Source organism: Acomys russatus, chromosome 22 (assembly GCF_903995435.1).
Source record: "Acomys russatus chromosome 22, mAcoRus1.1, whole genome shotgun sequence".
NCBI classification, from domain to species: Eukaryota; Metazoa; Chordata; class Mammalia; order Rodentia; family Muridae; genus Acomys; species Acomys russatus.
In genome coordinates, this window is record NC_067158.1 from 1636294 (window position 1) to 1653660 (window position 17367).

Below are 17367 nucleotides of genomic sequence, written 5' to 3' on the forward strand. Positions count from 1 at the left end.
ACATCACTGTACATGTCATAGTGCTTAGTCTACAGTAAATGCTGAGTGAATGAATTCAGTGTTTGGCTGAGCTGAACAGAGTCGGCTGCTGATGTTCATGCTTCTGTCTTAGATCCTGAAATTTAAGATGTTTTGGAAGAGAAGGAGAATAATCACATACAACATCATAGTAAGATGGCTCAGCAAGTAAAGGTGCTTACTGTCAACACTGATGACCTGAGTTTGTTTCCTGGAACCCACATAGTAGAAGGAAAGAACCAACTCCTGCAAGTTGTTCTGGTTCCCACACCTGCACAGTGGCTTGTAAGTGCACAAAATAAATATTAAAAAAAAAAATTCTAACACTAATTAATGGTCAAACAAAGGTCATAAAGAACGACTTGCAGTACTATTCAGGTACTATAAATTAGCTTTTGTCAAAGACAGCTCCAGATTAAACCCTTAGAAATTATGACAAACTACCATGATTTGTATAAAGATGAACAGAAGCTCTGACACAAATGGTAGGCTCCTGGTGTGTGGAAGTAAGGGTGCTTCTGCTGTTGGTGTTAGTGAGCTGCCCGTTTAATTCTGTGGCATTCCTCTGGAGTTCCAAGAACTGGCTTTGCCTTTCTGAATTAATAGAGTTTAGAGTTCCTTTGAAAAATAAGCAAGTTTAAGGAAACCAAATTATAAAGTCCTATCACTAAAGGTTATTGTCCCTTAAACTAAGGATTATAGTGGTCACTATTACAAAATAACAGTATACTAAATATAGAAATCAAATTCAATTTTTCATTTTCAGTTACTTTCCACTATTTCAGAAAGTTTATCAATACTGTCTAACATGCTATTTTACACAGAATAATGTTTGTTGACTTAAGTATAAATGTATCTTTAAAATCTTTGACTTGGACAAATATATATTTAATATCTTACAGCTCTGAGTCAAGAGTTCACATATATTTTTATAAGATTTACAAGAGTATAGTCTAAATTATGTAGTATTTACTTTTTGTGGACTAATAGCATGTTTTAAATTACAGAAATGAGCTGGGTATGGTGGCACACTCCTCTGATTGTAGCACTTTGGCGTCAGAGGACCTCAGTTCCTGGCCAGCCTGGTCTAGGACCCTGTCTCTGTCTGTCTGTCTGTCTGTCCCTCTCTCACACACAAAACAAACAAGCCTCCTCAAACAATGAACAGTTTATTTCTAGAAATTATATTAATAATCTTTATACAGAATTGACTCCTCCAGTTTTTTTGTTTGTTTTTTCAAGACAGGGTTTCTCTGTGTAGCTCTGGCTGTCTTAGACTCACTCTGTAGACCAGGCTGGCCTCGGGCTCACAGAGATCAGCCTGCGTCCGCCTTTGCAAGTGCTGGGATTACAGGCATGTGCAACCATGCGCAGCTGATTTCTCCAGCTCTTACACCAAGAATATCCGCACACCAACAACTACATACATACAAAAAGTGACCTAGTTCTATTTGATGAGTGGATAATCTTTATAATAGGTAGTTCAAAAGTTACTTCAGTCTAGCAAGAACCCGTTTATAGGACATCCCACTATGTTTATGGTTTTGTGACCAGTTTAAAAGATAAATCATTAAAAACAGGCAAATTAGCTCCCTCAATGACAATTAAATGTATACTTGCTCTGAAGAAATAGGTTCTGGCTTTCAAAGTGGCAAGTGGTAGGCAGGCAGTTCCTGGGCAGCGGTGAGCCACAGGACGGGCTAGGGAAGAATGGCCATTACTACATGTGAAGGGAAGGGCGGTGTAGGAAAGGCCTTAGGAAAGCAGAACTGACTGATTATTTCTCAGTAGTTCACAATTACAGGAACAAAAAGGTAATCTTTCCTAAGATATAAAATACCTTACTTTTAATAATATTGATTTTATAAAAAATCTAAACAAGAATAAGCAAATATAGGTGTTACTGCTGAAATTAAAAAAGGCGCACGAAATGGGCATTTTAATACAAATAATTATATTTAAATTATATATAAATCTACATAGTAAACAGGAGTATTAAAAGTTTGCTCTGCAGACTATCACCATTGAGTACCATTTCAAAAAGGAGTCAAGGGGAAGAGTTAGAGGATGACTGGGAAATAGGCTCTCCCATTACAATGCTGCTTCTGTCATTTAGCGTTTTCACAACAGTTGTAGCTGGAGACTGAAGTACTTTACGAGAAAGCCTCATTCTTCCGTCAGCTGGATCACGGCCAAAGTATTTGACCTATGTTAAAGAGACAGACTTACTTTAAAGTTGACATGTAATTTTGCAGACAGTTAAATTTATGCTGTCCAAACAAGGGAGTAATTAATATTTGTATGTGTCTTATGAAAGCACAGCTCAGTAATATGTAGAGATACACTCAATAAGTATAATCTGGTTAATTAGCGGTTATAAATAACAAAAAGAATCCAGGCATATTGTCCTATTCTTAGGATTCCAGCATGTGGTAGCAGGTGGCCTGCTTGAGTTTGAGGATATCCTAAGCTACAGAATAGCCTCAGCTAAAGAACGCTGAGTTCCAGGCTAGCTGGGCTATAGTAAGGTCTTGTCTAAAGAAAACCTAAAGCCAACCAACTATCCAACCAGCAAAAAGTAAAAGTCTTCAGGTAAACTAACTGTGCCTTTTAATGGTCTTTAGGTCCTTATACTGTAAGACCAAAGTCACAGTTATGGTTCAGATATGGGCTTTCTAAACCAAGTTCTACAAATTCCATATGGTGCTTAGATCTCTTAGATTTTCTGTATGACTCAGGGACCATTTTACACTAGAGTATATTCTCCATGGAAAATGTAAACAAAGGGGAAATGCAACAGGTTTAAAGTCCCCTTTCATGTAAAAAAAAATATTATATGGAATGATGCTGTCTTGGGTCTCATTTTTCCTCAGATCCACTTAAGCAACAGGAGCACCGAGTGGGAATAAACGCATGGCTTTAGTTTCTCAGGTAAAACAGGAACAGGATGTGGTGCAACCAACACACCCAGATCAACAACTTCCATTCCCTGACAGGGTCAGTTTTATTATCAGAATTCTAGGCCCCAGCAACATTACCCTTAGTAAGTTCAAAAATACTTAATGCCAAGTAAAAAGTCTCAACTGTTCAAAGATGACAAGGATCTCAAAGGTCTACAAATGATAGTCTGCACAACTCTACAGGTGGGTTTTTATTATATGTTTTTAAAGCCAAAGTGTGATCTCCTAGAAGGAAAGGGTCTTATTTCAAATCCTTACTTAGCAAGTCTGGTTAAGCTACCCTCACTTATAAAAGAAGCAGTGTGCAGAAATACAAGTTAGAGGTGTTTACTCTATTCTTTCAAAAATACTAATTGGAACTTGAAGCATCATTTACACCTTTGAAGATAATACATTGAACACAGATACCTGAATTTCTTGGCCAACTTCTAATCCTAGGGCAGTGGGATGTTTAATCTGAAAAAAAAAGTTAATCTATTAGTTATATGTAATATCTAATAACCATAGAAGTAAACATGTTTCTCTAAGTGAACAGCTGTATTTGTTTTTCTGATATCTATTATTATCAAAATAGAAAACAATAAAAAATAGAATGAAAACCACAGAAAACTTTCTGTAGGTAATTATTACTACTGTTTCAGTGTCTCTTTAGTGTGCCTTGATACACTGGACTAGGGAGGCAGCTCACTCACTACATTAAGAATGTCTTCTCGTAAGAATATCTAAAGCAGGGCAAGTGAATATTCAAACTACAGTCCTATAAAGAGGGCTGTTCATTTTACATTTCACCATGGCAAACATTAGTGGCTGGTGAATCAAGGTGAAAGCATATGTATACTTTTTGTACTTAAACTACTAATGGTCAAAATACACAATTCTCAACAATTCAGGTAATTTCAATATTATCTTTAACAATTACAAAAAGTCAAATCTGTGCTGGGAAGAAAGCTCAGAAGATAAGAATACGTGTTGCACAAAAATGAGGACTTGAGTTCAGATCCCCAGCATCTGTAATAAAAAGCCAGCAATAGTTGTGCATGTGCCTGTGAGCCCAGTGCTGTGGGGAATGGAGAGGAAGGACTTTTGGTGCCTGCTGCCCAGCAGCCTAGATGAGAAATGACAAATGCAGGTTATGAGAGACAAGGCTCAAGGGAATAAGGTTGGGAGTCCCAGAGGAGGACACCCAATGCCTTCCTCCATCCTTCGTGCATCTCCATGTGTACTCATACTGTGCACATTCACCACACACAAATACATGTGTCTTTTACCTTTCGTTGGTCAAGTTGTGAGTTATGAAGTAGCACAGCAGTCATGTTTGGATATAGTTTTACCATTACTCCAGTGTCTCTGCGGAAACACAGCTTGGTTAAAACGGTAAGTGTGTGTACTGACAAACAGAACCTATGCTTTTACAAAAGAGTGCCAAACAAAACCCAGACCTCATTCTAAGATATATTTTTCTTCTAATTTTGGAGACAAGGTATCTCTACATGGTCCTAGAACTCACTAAGGTGACCACCAGGCTGGCCTCAAATCACAGAGATCCACCTACTTCTGCCCCCAGGGTGCTGGGATTAAAGTTGTGTGCCACCATGCCTGGCTTTTAGATTATATTTTCATGATTATAAAATTTATGACTATGTATAATAAGAGCTCCAGTAATAGCCCACATATCCTAAGCCCAAATACTTTTTCTTTGAATGGAAATTATTTTTCAATAGAAAATATTTAAGTATTTATGAATCAAATGAGCAAGAAAGATAAAGTTTTTAGGATACATATTCACCTAAGTTTCTCTTCAGAATTTATTAAATTATATTGTTTTAGATTTAGTTTATTTTATATGTGTGACTGTTTTGCCATATGTATACACGTCTGCATACCACATGGGTGCCTAGTGCCCGTGGAGGTTAGAAGAGGGCATCAGGCCTCCCGGAACTGGAGGTATATATAGATGGCTGCGAAAAGTTCTCTTCATTTTTTTCTCTGGTCTGAAAGCAATCATCTTTATTGCTTCTTTGTCACCTGCAATGTTAAGCAGATTATCCCACTCTCCTTGCCGCTCCTGATATGGCATTTTGAGATAATTTCAGCTGGTAAAAATACTTTGAGGTTGAAACTGACTTGAAAATATGCATTAATTAAACATCAAACAGTATCTGCAGAAACAGTAACAATGAAAAGGAAATAGTAAGCTGTAGGCTTTAGGCTTACTGTTTTGGGGGAAAATTAAATTGGTAGAAGATGTGACTTGAAAATAAAATATGGTAGAAAATTTTGTTTAAGAAAAATTGTGGCAGAAGAATCTATTATAATGATAGAACCATTCCTACACAGTGGCACAGAAAATAAAATTAGCTTAATAAAAGGGACTGCATGGAGCTGATGATAAAGCTCAACTGGTACAGCGCTCATCCCAAGGCCGGGGGTGGGAGCCCAGCACTACAAAGCGAGTCATTCCCCGTAACTCTAGTTCAAGGCAATCTGAGCCCCTCTTGGTACCTGACATGTACATGGTGCAAGACACACGTGCAAACAGAACACCCATACACATAAAACAAGTAATAAACACAGCAAAACACTAAAATGGTGTGTGTGTGTGTGGGGGGGGGTGTTGGCGGGACAGTTCAGTGGCTTAAGTCCAGTTCCTGGTCTTTTAGAGAACTCAGGTTTAATTCCTAGCACTTGCCTGGTGACTCAATCATCTGACTCCAGGCCCAGAGGATTCAATGTCCTCCTCTTGCCCCTTCAGGCACTGCATGGTGGGTATACAAACATACAGGCAAAACATCCATACACATAAGACTAAAGAGAAACAGTTCAGAGTCATTCCCAGCTACATACTGACTTTTGGTGCAGTCTGGGCTACACATTTTCTAGCCCTTCCCCCACATACACACACAGTTATTGGCATATATCTAAATATGAAGTGAATCTGGGCTTGCAGTAAAAATCTTTTAAAAGCAAACCCATTTTTTACTTGTAATTACCTGATTTCAGTTATTGTAGCGGTATAAACTGCTCCAAATTCTAATTGTTGCTCTTGCTGTAAAGTGCAAAATAAACCATTAGGTTAATAAAGATAACAAGAGAAAATAGGGAAAAACTATCTTAAGATGTATACTTACATCGTCTCTGCAAATTTCGGTAATGAAGTCTCTTGCCTCATGCATTGCACTAGGTGTTGGTGCAAATATGGAGAAGGTTTCTTCATCCACTTGACTAATTGTCACACCTTTAGAACAAACCCAGCATCATGGTGAGGGGAGGGAGGGACAAAAAAACAAGAGGTAACTTAACACATTAAAATTAACAAGTATAGCTTTCCCAGTGGTGGCGCACACCTGTAATCCCAGCACTTGGAAGGCAGAGGCAGGTGAATCTCTGTGAGTTGGGAGGCCAGCCTGGTCTACAAAGTGAGTTCTAGAATAGCCAAGCCTACACAAACCCTGTTTTGAAAACAACAACAACAACAACAAAAAACCCCAAAAAAATAAAAATAAATAAAAATTAACAAGTTCATTACCAGCGGTGACTAAAATTAAGAGCAAATATGAGAAAGGAAGGGACCTCAAAGCATCTGGATTGGGTTCCTTGTGTGCCTAATGTTTGTTCCTTAGTGAAGGAAGTCACTCACCATGAAGCACTGCTCTCCTGCAAGGTACCTGGCTTCTGACTAGGCCCTGTGGATAACAGTGAACCATGTCCTAGCACAGCAGGGCTGATTTTTAGGGCTTTTGTTTTGCTCTTTAATTATGACTAGAAATTACACCAGAACACTTTCATGTTTTTGTTTTATTATTTTCACCCCTTAGAATGAATAGATGAATCATGTCAGTTTCTCACTCTTAACACAGGTTAAAGCAACTCTGCTTTTTGTTGTCCTTTAACAAGTCTAGAAGAAACAAATTCAAACCTAACTATTTGTGCATATATTCTTTTTTTCCCCTTTTTCTTTGGAGACAAAATCTCAAATGTAGCCTTGTCTATCATGGAACTTTAGATGCCTTGAACTCAGAGATTCACCTTCCTCTATCCCTGATGCTAGGATTAAAGGTGTGCACCACCACGCCTGGCCTTTCTTTGCACATAGGCCTCTTTTAACAAAAGAGCTTAAATGAAACTAAATCAAAGCAGTAGAAGTAAGAATATTTAATAACCCTTTAAAATGAAAAACTAAAAATTATTTGGGAACATTCAACTTTAAATGTGAAAAGAGTTTGGCGAATTTCCATCATCCTTTCACTTTCTCTGAGACAGAGTCTTGCTGTTTTGTCTTCCGGGCTGCTATCAAGTGTCAGCATCACTGGCACCACATGCTGCTTCATCCTTCTGGAATACAGCCGAGGAGGAAGACTTCATACTCCATGCCTTGTACTCTTAACATCTCAAATACTATTTTTGTAGTAACACAGAGATGAAATAGCAAGCTTATATGGTATGGTGTATTTAATAATACCCTCAAACTAGATGTAACCCTTACCTGTTTCAGCCTGAAGTTTTTTTAAGTGATATCCACCAGGCCCAACAAATTTTGCTCGTTTTGACAACGGAACTTTAACTGTTTCTGAAATGCAATGCAGACAAGTATGTAAAGAAGCCAAAGATATGTGAACCTAAACATATGTACAAATCTGTCATTATGAAATATTAGAAATTTGTTGTGACTAAAATTACCGAAAAATGTACAATAATATAAAGGTTGGTTTTCTTTCAATATAAACAAATTTACATTTAGGATGACATATAAGAACCGAAAGCCAGGCGCGGTGGCACACGCCTGTAATCCCAGCACTTGGGAGGAAGAGGCTGGCGGATCTCCTGAGTTCGAGGCCAGTCTACAAAGTGAGTCTACACAGAGAAACCCCATCTCAAAAAACCAACCAACCAACCAACCAACAAAAAAACCCTCCAAACCCAGAGACGTTATGTATTTACTGTGATTTCTGATACATTATATATAGTGTAATGTTTAAATCTGAGTATCTGTTCTCACTTTTCCATTTCTTTATGGAAAGAACATTTACTATCTTTTTTTAGGGCTGGTAAGGTGGCTGGGTCAGTGAAGGCATGTGCTGCAAAGCTTAATAACCTGAGTTTAATCCTCAGGACTCAGGGTGGAAGAAAAGAATCAGTTCCCACATGTAGGCCAAGCCTCTGACTGCCAGACAGTGTGGCACATTCATGTCCCTCCCACATATGCACACAAATAAATGAGTAATTGTAAAAGGAATTTTTCTTTGATGGTATTTACCAATAAAAGTACTGTAATCTTCTTTTGTTAAGAAAAAACTGTTTTAAAGTAGTGATAAATGTTGAAGTATTGTTGTCTATCAAGCTATCAGTAGTAATTTTAATGTCTTACCTATGACCGGTCCATTTTCTTTTCTAGATGCTCGAGGTTTTGAAATTGTTTTGTTCATTATCTGTAGTATCTCCTTTTTTGCCACTAGAAGAAATAGCAACAGAATGAAAATTGTAACTCCATCAAGTAAGTATAATCTGAAATAGTTTCACTCTTAGTTCTCTGGCGTACAATCCAAACTCTATCTCACTAATGAAAGCTCTTCATAGTCTAATCATCTTTAAAAATCACTTCTATCTATTCCTCATCCACTTCTCCAAACTTCTAACTCACAAAGTGGCTCACTTTGTAAAAGCTAAAGTTTAACTCTTCTTTCATTAGCGTTGTCAGTGTTTTCAGTAATTAATACCTGATCATGTTAACTTCTTGCCTCATCTCTTGCGGTTGTAGTGGTTCTGGGGACCTTATTTCTTATATATCACAGGCAAACATTCTGCCAGTCAGCTACACTGAGTTTTGAAAGCAATATTTTATAGAAAGCTTAGTGGGAATTTTAGGTCACATTAACAAACTAGACAGAAATGAGAGAATAAAGAACATTCATTGACTTACCTGATGCTTGTTGAATGGCTTCCATTACAATTTTAATTGGTATTCCAGGTAATTTAATATCAGCCTAATATAAAGCAGCCAAAAATAAATAGCGAGCCATGCTATTATTCAAATATTTTAAAAATGAAACAATGGTTTTCAAAAATACCTGCAATGCAGTTATTCCCTTATTTGTACCGGCTATTTTGAAATCCATGTCACCATTGTAATCTTCAATTCCCTTCAACAATTTAAGAAATGATAAAGTTTTACACAAAACCAAAATTCATCCATAGTCACTGTAAAAGAATTTCAAATCCTAGCTCTGGAAGTAAGCTGTATCCTCTAACGTTAAATGCAAAGAGCCGCCTCTGCTGCTTGGCTGCTGCTCCGTCACACAAAGATTGCCATTGGAAATGTCACTTTATGTTTAGCTCATGCCTGTTTTTAAAAATACATAAAAATTAATTTAGAATTATCCTTAAGGGAGCCATTCTGGGTAAGTATACAGTAGTACACATTCTTTCAAATCCAGGGCAAATGGAGGAAATAAACACTGCTCTATTTCTGAAGTGCAGTATTCCTCTAGAGCAGTGGTTCTCAACCTTCCTAATGTTGAGGTCCTTAAATACAGTTTTGTTTGTTTGTTTGTTTTTTGTTTTTATTTTATTTTATTCTGTTTTCGAGACAGGGTCTCTCTGTGTAGCCCTGGCTATCCTGGACTCACTTTCTAGACCAGGCTGGCCTTGAACTCACAACGATCTGCCTGCCTCTGCCTCCCGAGTGCTGGGATTAAAGTGTGTGCCACCACGCCTGGCTTAAATACAGTTCTGTGGTGTGGTGATCCTTAACCATGAAATTATCATCCATGCTTCATAACTATAATTTTGCTCCTGTTATGAATCATAATGTAAATATCTGTTTTCCAATAGTCTTAGGCGACCTCTGTAAAAGGGACATTCGACCCACAAAAGGGTTGTGATCCACAGGTGAGAACACTGTTCTAGGCACATGGCCAAGTTGTCCTGGAACTTGCTATGTAGTTTCGGTTAGACTAGGACTAGTGATGTTCTTCCCCTCAGCCTGTACAGGTGTGTGCTACCAAGCCTGGCCTCCAAGCATGTACTTTTAGATATAAGTATTTCAAACTGGGAATATACTTGCCAGAATGTCTGTTAGCAAACGATAATCTTCTATTTCACCTTTCTCTGGATTGTTTCTGGTAACCAACCCCACCGCTACACCTGCAACAGCAGATGAAACTGGGACCCCTAAAATTAAAAACAGCAATAACAAAAAGGTTTGTATCTAATTCATGTAGTAGCAAACAACATGCTGAATATCTGTTGACATTATTTTAACATAAGGTGTTTTCTAAATATCGAATCTAGATGAAAACGCCCTATCTCAGTTACTTTTGATCCTTTTATAATGTAAATGCCCATGTTTGTTAAGTTTTCTAAGCCCGAACCTTTCATTTCACCTCCCCATGGCCTACTGGAAGATAATACATGTAAACATCATCTTTACATTCTTATTTGTGAGAAACATGTTATAGGCATCATCCTGGTACCTTGTACTTTTTAAATCATAACAAACATACAGCATACTAATCCCCATAAATGTAATAAATAAACATGAAAAGTACATACCTATGCTTTCCTTGTAATTTTGAGCTAAGTTCTTTACTGTGTAACTAGGTAGTAGGTTGCCTCAAACTCAGTCTCCTGCCTTAGCCTCCCAAGTGCTATGGTCACAGGTATGCACTACTATGCATGGCTGCCATATATAAAACAATTTGTAAATTGAGACAGGATTTCACTATATAGTCCTGGCTAGCCTTAAACTCACAGAGATCTATTTGCCTCTGCCTTGCAAGTGCTAGGTATTGCTAAAACCAAATAAAAAAAAATTTATATTTTGTGCATTTAAATGTAGACAAATGTTTGCTACATGTGGAGATCAGAGGACAACGCTGGAATCTATTATTTCTTGCCACACTGTGCATTCCTGGGATCAAACTTAGGTCATCAGGTCTCTACACACTGCACCGAACCATCTACTCTGATATGCCATAAACAGAGGTGCTTAGTTAAAAGGCATGGATATTTATACTTGCTCAAACTGTCAAGCTACCTTCCAAAGCTACCCCATTTTGTGTGTGTGTGTGTGTGTGTGTGTGTGTGTGTGTGTGTGTATGTGTGTATGTGTGTGGCTGTAGACCAGGTTGGCTGGCTTCAAATTCACAGAGATCTGCCTGCCTCTGCCTCTCTGAGTGCTGGGATTGCAGGCATGCTAGTCTTTTTTGTACTGCTGTGTATGAACTCTTTTGAAGCCCTCTTCTCTTGTAACATTATAGGATCTCTTCCATTATGAGCAGTAGATGTTAGTTACTAAATTAAAATGTGTTGTTGCCTAGCTTGTTCACTTTAATAATAGTGATTTTTTTCCCCCTGGGTAGAATTTTTATAGTTTATGAAATGGTTTCTGGGATTTTGTTGAGAAGGGCATTTCTTCAAGTTTTGATAAAATTGTTTTCCTCTTTTTTCTTAAAGTTTTGACTACTTTTATTCGAATCTATCATATCTTCTATATCTTTGGTTTTAACTACCATTACATTGTCTTTTTAAAATTTATTTTACATTATGTCTCTGAGTGTTTTTGCCTGTATATCAATTTATTAGGGGTGTGCCTGTTGCCTTGTATGCCAGAAGAGGGCAATGGATGCCTTGGAACTAGAGTTACAGATGGTTGTAAGCCACCATAGGGGTACTGGGACCAAATCTATGGTCTCCGAATGAGCAACCAGCTCCTACAATGGTATCTTAACTGCCTAGTCGTTCCACCTGGATCTACTTAGGCAAACTGTTTCCTGGAGTTCTCTATCGAAATAGAATCTAGTTAAATAAATGAAAATAAAACATAGAATCCTTTAAATTCCCCACAACCTGCATTTAGATGTTTGTTATGGTGATGGGGATCTTTAGAGCAAATACTCCTGCATGCTAAGCAAACACTGCATCACTTGGTTATGCTCAGGTTGGAGATTTGTGCCACCGATCTAGCCCAAGCCAGGGGTCCAGAAACGTTTAGGCAGTGAGGCGGTCAGAATGAGATACCCTCACAGGCTCCTCCACTGTGGTACTGTTTGGGGGAGGTGACTAGGTCTGGCTGGAGGAAGTCCATCAGTGGAGTCCACAGACTGGCCCCACTTCCAGTTTGCTCTCGCTGGCTTTGTGTTTGCAGTTGAAGATACTGCCGTGCTTCTGCCTGCATGATGGGCTCTTATGTCTCTGGAATTGCAGGCCAAAGAGAACTTTCTATTTTTCACAAGTTGCTATGGTCATGTTGTTTTATCACAACAACAGAAAAGTAACTAACACAGACATAGTGTGTATTCTGTTCCTAGAGATTCTATGCTCATATTCTAAGTCTACTCAACTCATACTAAGCAGACTTTCTAAGGGTGGACATGTGGCTCATACCTGTAATCCTACCAGTTGGAAGGTGAAGGCAAGACAATCAGCAATTCAAGGTCATACTCAGCTGTATACTGAGCTTAAGGCCAGCCTGAGCTACGTGGAACCCTGTTTCAAAACAAAACAAAACAGCAGCCCACCCCAAGTAAATTAATAAAAAACAAGGGGTTGAAGAGATGGTTCAGTGATAAAGAGCATTTGCTGCCCTTGTGGAAGATCTGGGTTTAATTCCCAACAGCCACATCAGGTCATAACAACCACCTGCAAGTACAGTTTTTCTTCTGACTTTTGAGGGACCAGGCAGGCATGTGGTACACCTATACACATGTTGGTACTCACACAGACACATAGAAAAGTAAATACATCTTAAAAAACAAGTGAAAAAAATACAAACAAACCTGTTTTACCCTGCTCAAGTGGCCTTCAAGATCTGGTTCATTTATTTACTTCAGTGGTTCTTTTGAATATATTTAGAAACATAATCATACTATTTTATAATTTCATCATTTTGCACAAGCTACTCCTTCCATGTGAATTAATAAACCATGTTCCAAATATGTCTTATTCTAACCTAACTATTAAACTAGGCAAAATGTCATAGCCTCTTCTAAATCAGCTATCCACAACCTAATTTATTATTTTTTACTGTGCAATACACATATTATCAATTTGTTCATTAGTGTTTCATGTTCATTTTGTACCTTTAAGTTTTTTAAAAATAGATTGTATTTGTGTCACTAGTGTGCAGGCCTGCCTGGCTTAGGGCACAGAAGTATTCATCTCTTTGAACTAACTACTTTCTCTTGGCCCTTTCTACAGTACTTGATATTAATTCTTATCAAGTTCAATATTTTTACATTTGTGTTTATGTTTTTTCATCCTGTTATTTTTTTTTTCAGAGAAATAAATTTTAGGAGGGTGTGGTGGTACGTTACTTTAACCTCAGCACTCCAGAGGCAGAGGTGGCCCGATCTGTGAGATCAGTGCCAGCTTGATCTATAGCAAGCTGCAGAACATCCAGGGTTACACAGTGAGACACTGTCAAATAAATAAATAAATAGATCATATAATTTAACACATATAGCTATGCATTCTTTTTCTTTCTCTTCTTTTTGAGACAGAGCCTTGCTGTATAGCTCTGGCTGGTCCTGAACTTGCTATCTTGCCTTCACTGCCTACCACTATGGTTGTAGGTTTCCATAGCTGACAGGTCAGTGTTATTACACAAAGGGAACAGGCTGCTACTGAAGCATTCTTTTACTATTCTACCTGGGCCTCTCACCTACACACTGATCAAATTAACCAGTGCTCTTTGCTTATGCTTCAACTAGTCACAGAGGATGCACCTATTATTTAGTGTAAATTTCTGCAACATTTACATAAAGGTATCATACACCAAAAAGATAGATTCTAGATTTCCAGACAACAGTATCACCCCTACCTTGGAATCTAGCCTCCCTGCCCCCAAGAAGTAATAACAAAATGAGTTGTAGACATGATACATTTTTCTTTAATATCTTTTGGCTCCTTCAATAGCCACTTTCCATTCTAAAGTAACACCCACCCATCCCACCTCCCTTTATGGAGTTGTTTATTTTATGTGTATAGGTGTTTTGCTTGCATGTATAGCTGAACATTACATATGTGGCCAGTGCCCATAAAAGCTAGAAAGCATACAGTATTCTAGGACTGGAGTTAAAGATGGCTATGAGCCACTATGTAGGTACCGGGGACCGAATCAAGGTCCCCTCTAAGAGTAGCCAGTGCTCTCAACATGTGTAGAGCCCTTACACCTGCTTTTTTCTTTATTAATAAGCTATTTAAGAGTATTATGAACTTTTGTAGTCATATTTTATAGAAAGTGTAGTCTTGCAAAATCATGAACTACGTATACCTCATGTCAGTGCATCACCACTGGCAAAATATCATTAGTCTAACTCCCAAGTCCTTTTTCATTGTCTCGGATGGATCCTTGTTCAAAGTTTTAAGATGTCTTTTAGTAGCATATTCTGTAATCCCAGCCACTTGGGATGTGAAGGCCAGCAGATCGGGAGTTCAAGGTCAGTCTTGTCTACACAGTAAGTTCTAGGCCAGCCTGAAGTACATTAAGACTTTCTCTCAGGGGGAAAAGTCTTTTCTCTTTCAATTCATCCTTTCCAGGGTTCTTTTGAGATAGAATGTTACTAAGTCACTTGGCTGGCCTTGAGTTCAGAGATCTGCCTGTCTCTACCCATGGAGTGTTAGAACTAAACCATGATGCCTGGCTGCTTTTTTTTTTTTTTTTTTTTTAAATGAGACTTGGCTGAGAAATGCAGCATCTACGAAGACAAATGACTCTTTTGCTTACCACTAACTAGGTCTCAAGGACTTAGACCAGTGCTTGATTTATAAGTATTACATAGTAAAGATTTGTAAAATAAATGAATGAAGATGAACAATAGAAGAATATATATATATCTCTGACTACAACTAGGGAAAGGTCACTAGCAGTTTTACTTTGGCCTATTTTAAGTTTAATGTTTTAAGTCACATTAAGATACACTCACATGACTGCTTCACTTCCTGTGGTTTACCCTCCTGTCTGTACTACGTATCTGTGTTGTAAATGTTCAAGCTTAGCAGAGCAGCCACTGTGCATTCTCTGTAGGGCCTTTGGGGGCCTTATCTTCTTTCTTTTGAGTAGCATTGCAACTGCCATAAATTGTTCTTTTTTGTTTTTGAGACAGGGTTTCTCTGTGTAGCCTTCGCTGTCCTGATCTCGAACTCATAGCGATCCACCTGCCTCTGCCTCCGAGTGCTGGGATTGAAGGCATGCACCACCATGCCCAGCCATAAATTGCTATTGAAAGCCTAAAACGTGAGCCCTTTCTCTTTTGGAGTTACAGACTCAGGGATTGCATCAGACTACTTTCAGTATTTCTACTGAATTCTACACTTCTGTCCCTGCTTTTGGAGTGTCAGGCTCTCAAAGACTACATGGTTACCTTTCTTATAGATTCTAATGCTTTTGTTTACTATTTGAAACTGTTTTATTGACTGGAATTAATTCTGCAAATCTCCGCTTTTGAAAGGTAAGAAAGTTCACTAAGTCAACAAGGCAAGTATATAATTTTCAGTGGATTAAACATTTTCAATGTCTTTTAGCTAAAATTAAGAACCTCTGCCAATATACTTCTGATATTCTACCTTGTAACATTTTTATGTCTTGCCTAGGTTGGTAATCTATAATTTTTTTGACTTTTATTACATACAATTTAAACAAATCTTATATTCCGTACTAATGAAATATAACAGTTTTGAGTCATAATTCTTTTACCTGCATCCATTAATGCCAAACTTCCACCACATGCAGATGCCATAGAAGATGATCCTATTGGAAAAAAAGAAAAAGGAAAAAGAAGAACTACTTCTGTTGTAATATACTGATTTCTTAAAATGTAGAAAACAGCTAGTGTTGCTTATTTTCTTATAAATATAACACTTGAACATAAATAGTCAATGTCTCTTCTTCCTTCTTTGTAAAATCGCTTAAGGGGCTGGGAGATGACTCAGTGGGTAGGAATGTTTGCTCTGCAAGTATGAGAACCTGAGTTTGAATTCCTAGCACCCATTTGGGAAAAAAACAAAAAACAAAAAAAAAGGCTGGGTGCGTGGCCAGGTGTACACAGATCCCCAGTGTCACGAGGTGCTTCCTTGGCTATCAGCCTAGCTCCAGGCTCAGTGGGAACCGCTGTATCAAAGGAATAAGGTAGAAAGTGATAAAGCAGGATACCTGAGTTTCCTCCTCTGGTCTCTGTGTCTGTACACACAGGTCTCTGCCACCTTCCACCACCACACCAATACATTAACAATAAAATAAAACATGTAAGAGTCTTTAAGTCAATCTCTCCTAGGTTACAAAGTAGATGGCTACACAGTACAATATGGTAGCCACTAGCCAACAAGTAGCTACTAAATTTAAATTAACTGAAGTAAGTTTAGTTTCTCCATTGAGCAATTTATTGGATTCTCATTATTACAAACAATTCTGTTGTGCAGATTTGCTGCAGAGCTTTCTGAGCCCAAGAGAACCCAGAAGGCCTACCAGTATCTCTGTTGCTTTAATCAGAAAGTGCAAATATAGGAGTCCTAGCTCTTTTATTGGACCAGAAGTCCAGTTCCAATTAGTGGAGAACAGAAAAGTCCTCAATTTAGATTCTGAGATAATTTTGCTGTTGCCTTAATATCTGTGACCACTGTGACTGCTAGCCCCTGAAGAACTGTGTGCCTCAGTGACAATACCTAGCCCTGATGCATGAACTGACTTATTCTATTTAATTTTGGCCTTTTAGCCGTGTATCTTTCTTGGTGTCCACTTATTACTCATCTCTGATCTGTGGATTGTTTGATGGATCCATCTGTTTTGGCTGCTACTCTCTCTAAGCTTAATTTGCTCTGTTGCTTGTGTGTAAACAAACAAACAAACAAACAAACAACCCCCCCAAAAACCCCAAAACAAATAATAACCCAAATTAGATGTACTGTAATACATGCAGCAAGAGAAATACTGTTGTAGAGTGTTTTCACAATAGCTCAGTAATAACTAAGATCAGAGTCAAGACAAGGGCACGACCACGTTAACATGTTCTCTCCTACAGGAGGCTGGAGACTCTGAGTAGTAAACATTACATAGTATAACCTTAGAAAAGTTAGGCTGGAGGCTGGAGAGATGGCTCAGTGGTTACAGGCACTAATTGCTCTTCCAGAGGACCTGCATGCAAGTCCCGGCACCACATGGCAGCTTACAACCGTCTGTAACTCCAACATCTGACACTCTACATAGACATACATGCAGACAAAGCACCAGTGAACATAAGGGCAAATAAAAAAGAAAAGTTATAGTCTCTTCTACCAGGAAAGAAATACTGCAGTACCATACCATTTGATTCGAGGACTTCAGATGTAACTCTTATGGTAAAAGGAAAATCTTTGGGAAGAACAGGGCACAGAGCTTTCTCGGCAAGAGCACCTAAAT

General features: G+C 38.2%; 1 protein-coding gene and 1 long non-coding RNA gene across 3 annotated transcripts in view; one reads left to right on the forward strand and one right to left on the reverse strand.

Moving 5' to 3' along the window:
• LOC127205609 (uncharacterized) lies at positions 1-15632 on the forward strand. 2 transcript variants are annotated; one of them, XR_007832676.1, is made up of 3 exons: positions 1-303; positions 8371-8469; positions 15425-15632. It is a non-coding gene; the product is annotated as an uncharacterized LOC127205609 (long non-coding RNA). The 2 variants fall into 2 exon arrangements; XR_007832677.1 differs by lacking the exon at positions 15425-15632 and adding an exon at positions 10813-11025.
• Positions 1967-17367, reverse strand: part of Pnpt1 (polyribonucleotide nucleotidyltransferase 1) — a 32634-nt gene continuing 17233 nt past the window's right edge. The window contains exons 17-28 of the mRNA XM_051164835.1: positions 17272-17361; positions 15670-15723; positions 10039-10145; positions 9044-9115; positions 8896-8959; positions 8344-8427; positions 7462-7545; positions 6107-6213; positions 5969-6024; positions 4247-4325; positions 3387-3434; positions 1967-2224 (exon numbers count right to left, since the gene is read on the reverse strand). Of these exons, the coding sequence (XP_051020792.1) occupies positions 2066-2224; positions 3387-3434; positions 4247-4325; positions 5969-6024; positions 6107-6213; positions 7462-7545; positions 8344-8427; positions 8896-8959; positions 9044-9115; positions 10039-10145; positions 15670-15723; positions 17272-17361 (1004 nt within the window). The 3' untranslated portion in view covers positions 1967-2065. The remainder of the gene's footprint in view (positions 2225-3386; positions 3435-4246; positions 4326-5968; positions 6025-6106; positions 6214-7461; positions 7546-8343; positions 8428-8895; positions 8960-9043; positions 9116-10038; positions 10146-15669; positions 15724-17271; positions 17362-17367) is intronic.